A 1249-nucleotide genomic window follows, 5' to 3' on the forward strand; every position below is an offset into this window, starting at 1 on the left:
CGTTTCGCGTGGATCAAATGAGTCTGACCCATACCCGGATGGCCGCCCGGACAACCCAATTTGGGGTTATCCAGCGGAGAAAGGCTGAAATCGAGCCGCTCAACGCTCTATCGAGGAACGTGCGCAATGTATAGGCAATCAAGAACAGTGCCACTCCAGCTGGACGATGGAGAAAGATCGAAGTTTTTGAAAACTCTTCGGATGAGGACTAGCTATGATGAGGGCTCCTGCCGCCATGCTGGGCTCTCATCCCTCGAAGTTACATGGGATCATGTCGGTCTCAATCCGCTTTCGAGTTGTCATGCAAATCTTCAGACTATCATGTGCTGCGGGTTGCGTTTGGTCCTCAATTGACATGTGGTCTTACAAAGTATTTTGCTCATGTTCGTCAAGACCCTCTGGGGCTGGGCTTCCTGTGGAGTACAGAGGGACGAGCCGCGGCTCGATGTTGCCAGTATATCCAGCCAAAATTTCACAACAGAACATACTATGTTTAACGTACTCGCAACGCAACAGGAATCGTTTTTCCGATAGTATCACTCAATACATCGTTCTATAATACTACAGGCGCCATTAAGCGAATTACTAGCAATAGCCACAACTGCATAGCTAATCCCACGGTATGTACAGTATCACCGTATCTTCGTCCTGCACCGATTCTTCAGGTTCTTCACGACTTGGAGCGTTGAGAGCCGACCATGTAGCTTCTGCCCATCTTTCATCGACGAGACCAGGCTCGCAACTCCCGTGCGAATCGGCAGACCGTAGAGATCCCGATGCTGCTTACAGTGGTCACTTCGCGCAGCCACCACCCTCTCACATCCCATCTCCTTGCATCTCTTCCCACCTCCGTGCCTCTGACACATTTGTACCTCTCCTCCGGATCTAGCTGGAGCCGCACAATCGGGGTGTAAACAGCGACGGTCGGCTCCCTGGCTCTCGCAGAAATCTGTCTTACCAACTGCACTCTTGCTACAGTTGGCAGCGACACAACGACGACCACCTCCATGCTCGATGCAATTAATGAAGCCGTCGCGAGCGGAGCTCGTGCACCCGGGAAGCATACATCTCAGACACCAGGTTCTGGTTACCAGGATATTGAGCGAATTGAATCAGCCTATCTCGATAGGTTGGTTGAATCACGATACAGTCTTGCTAGCCTTTGGAAGCGCACAATACCTTGCCCGAAAACTTCGAAGTCATGCTTGGTAAATCCGCATCTCGTAGTGTGCTTCTCCCTTTCCAGCTA

The 1249-nt window shown here is 51.2% G+C and overlaps 1 protein-coding gene across 1 annotated transcript; it reads right to left on the reverse strand.

The window, feature by feature from the left end:
• Nucleotides 1–731: 731 nt before the first annotated feature.
• Pmar_PMAR011195 (hypothetical protein) lies at nt 732–1068 on the reverse strand (the record flags this gene model as incomplete). Its single annotated transcript, XM_002768690.1, has 1 exon — nt 732–1068. A coding segment is annotated over one exon (337 nt), but the record flags the coding sequence as incomplete, so codon positions are not given.
• Nucleotides 1069–1249: the final 181 nt, after the last annotated feature.

Source organism: Perkinsus marinus, assembly GCF_000006405.1.
Source record: "Perkinsus marinus ATCC 50983 genomic scaffold scf_1104296967462, whole genome shotgun sequence".
In the NCBI taxonomy this organism is placed as follows: Eukaryota; Perkinsozoa; order Perkinsida; family Perkinsidae; genus Perkinsus; species Perkinsus marinus.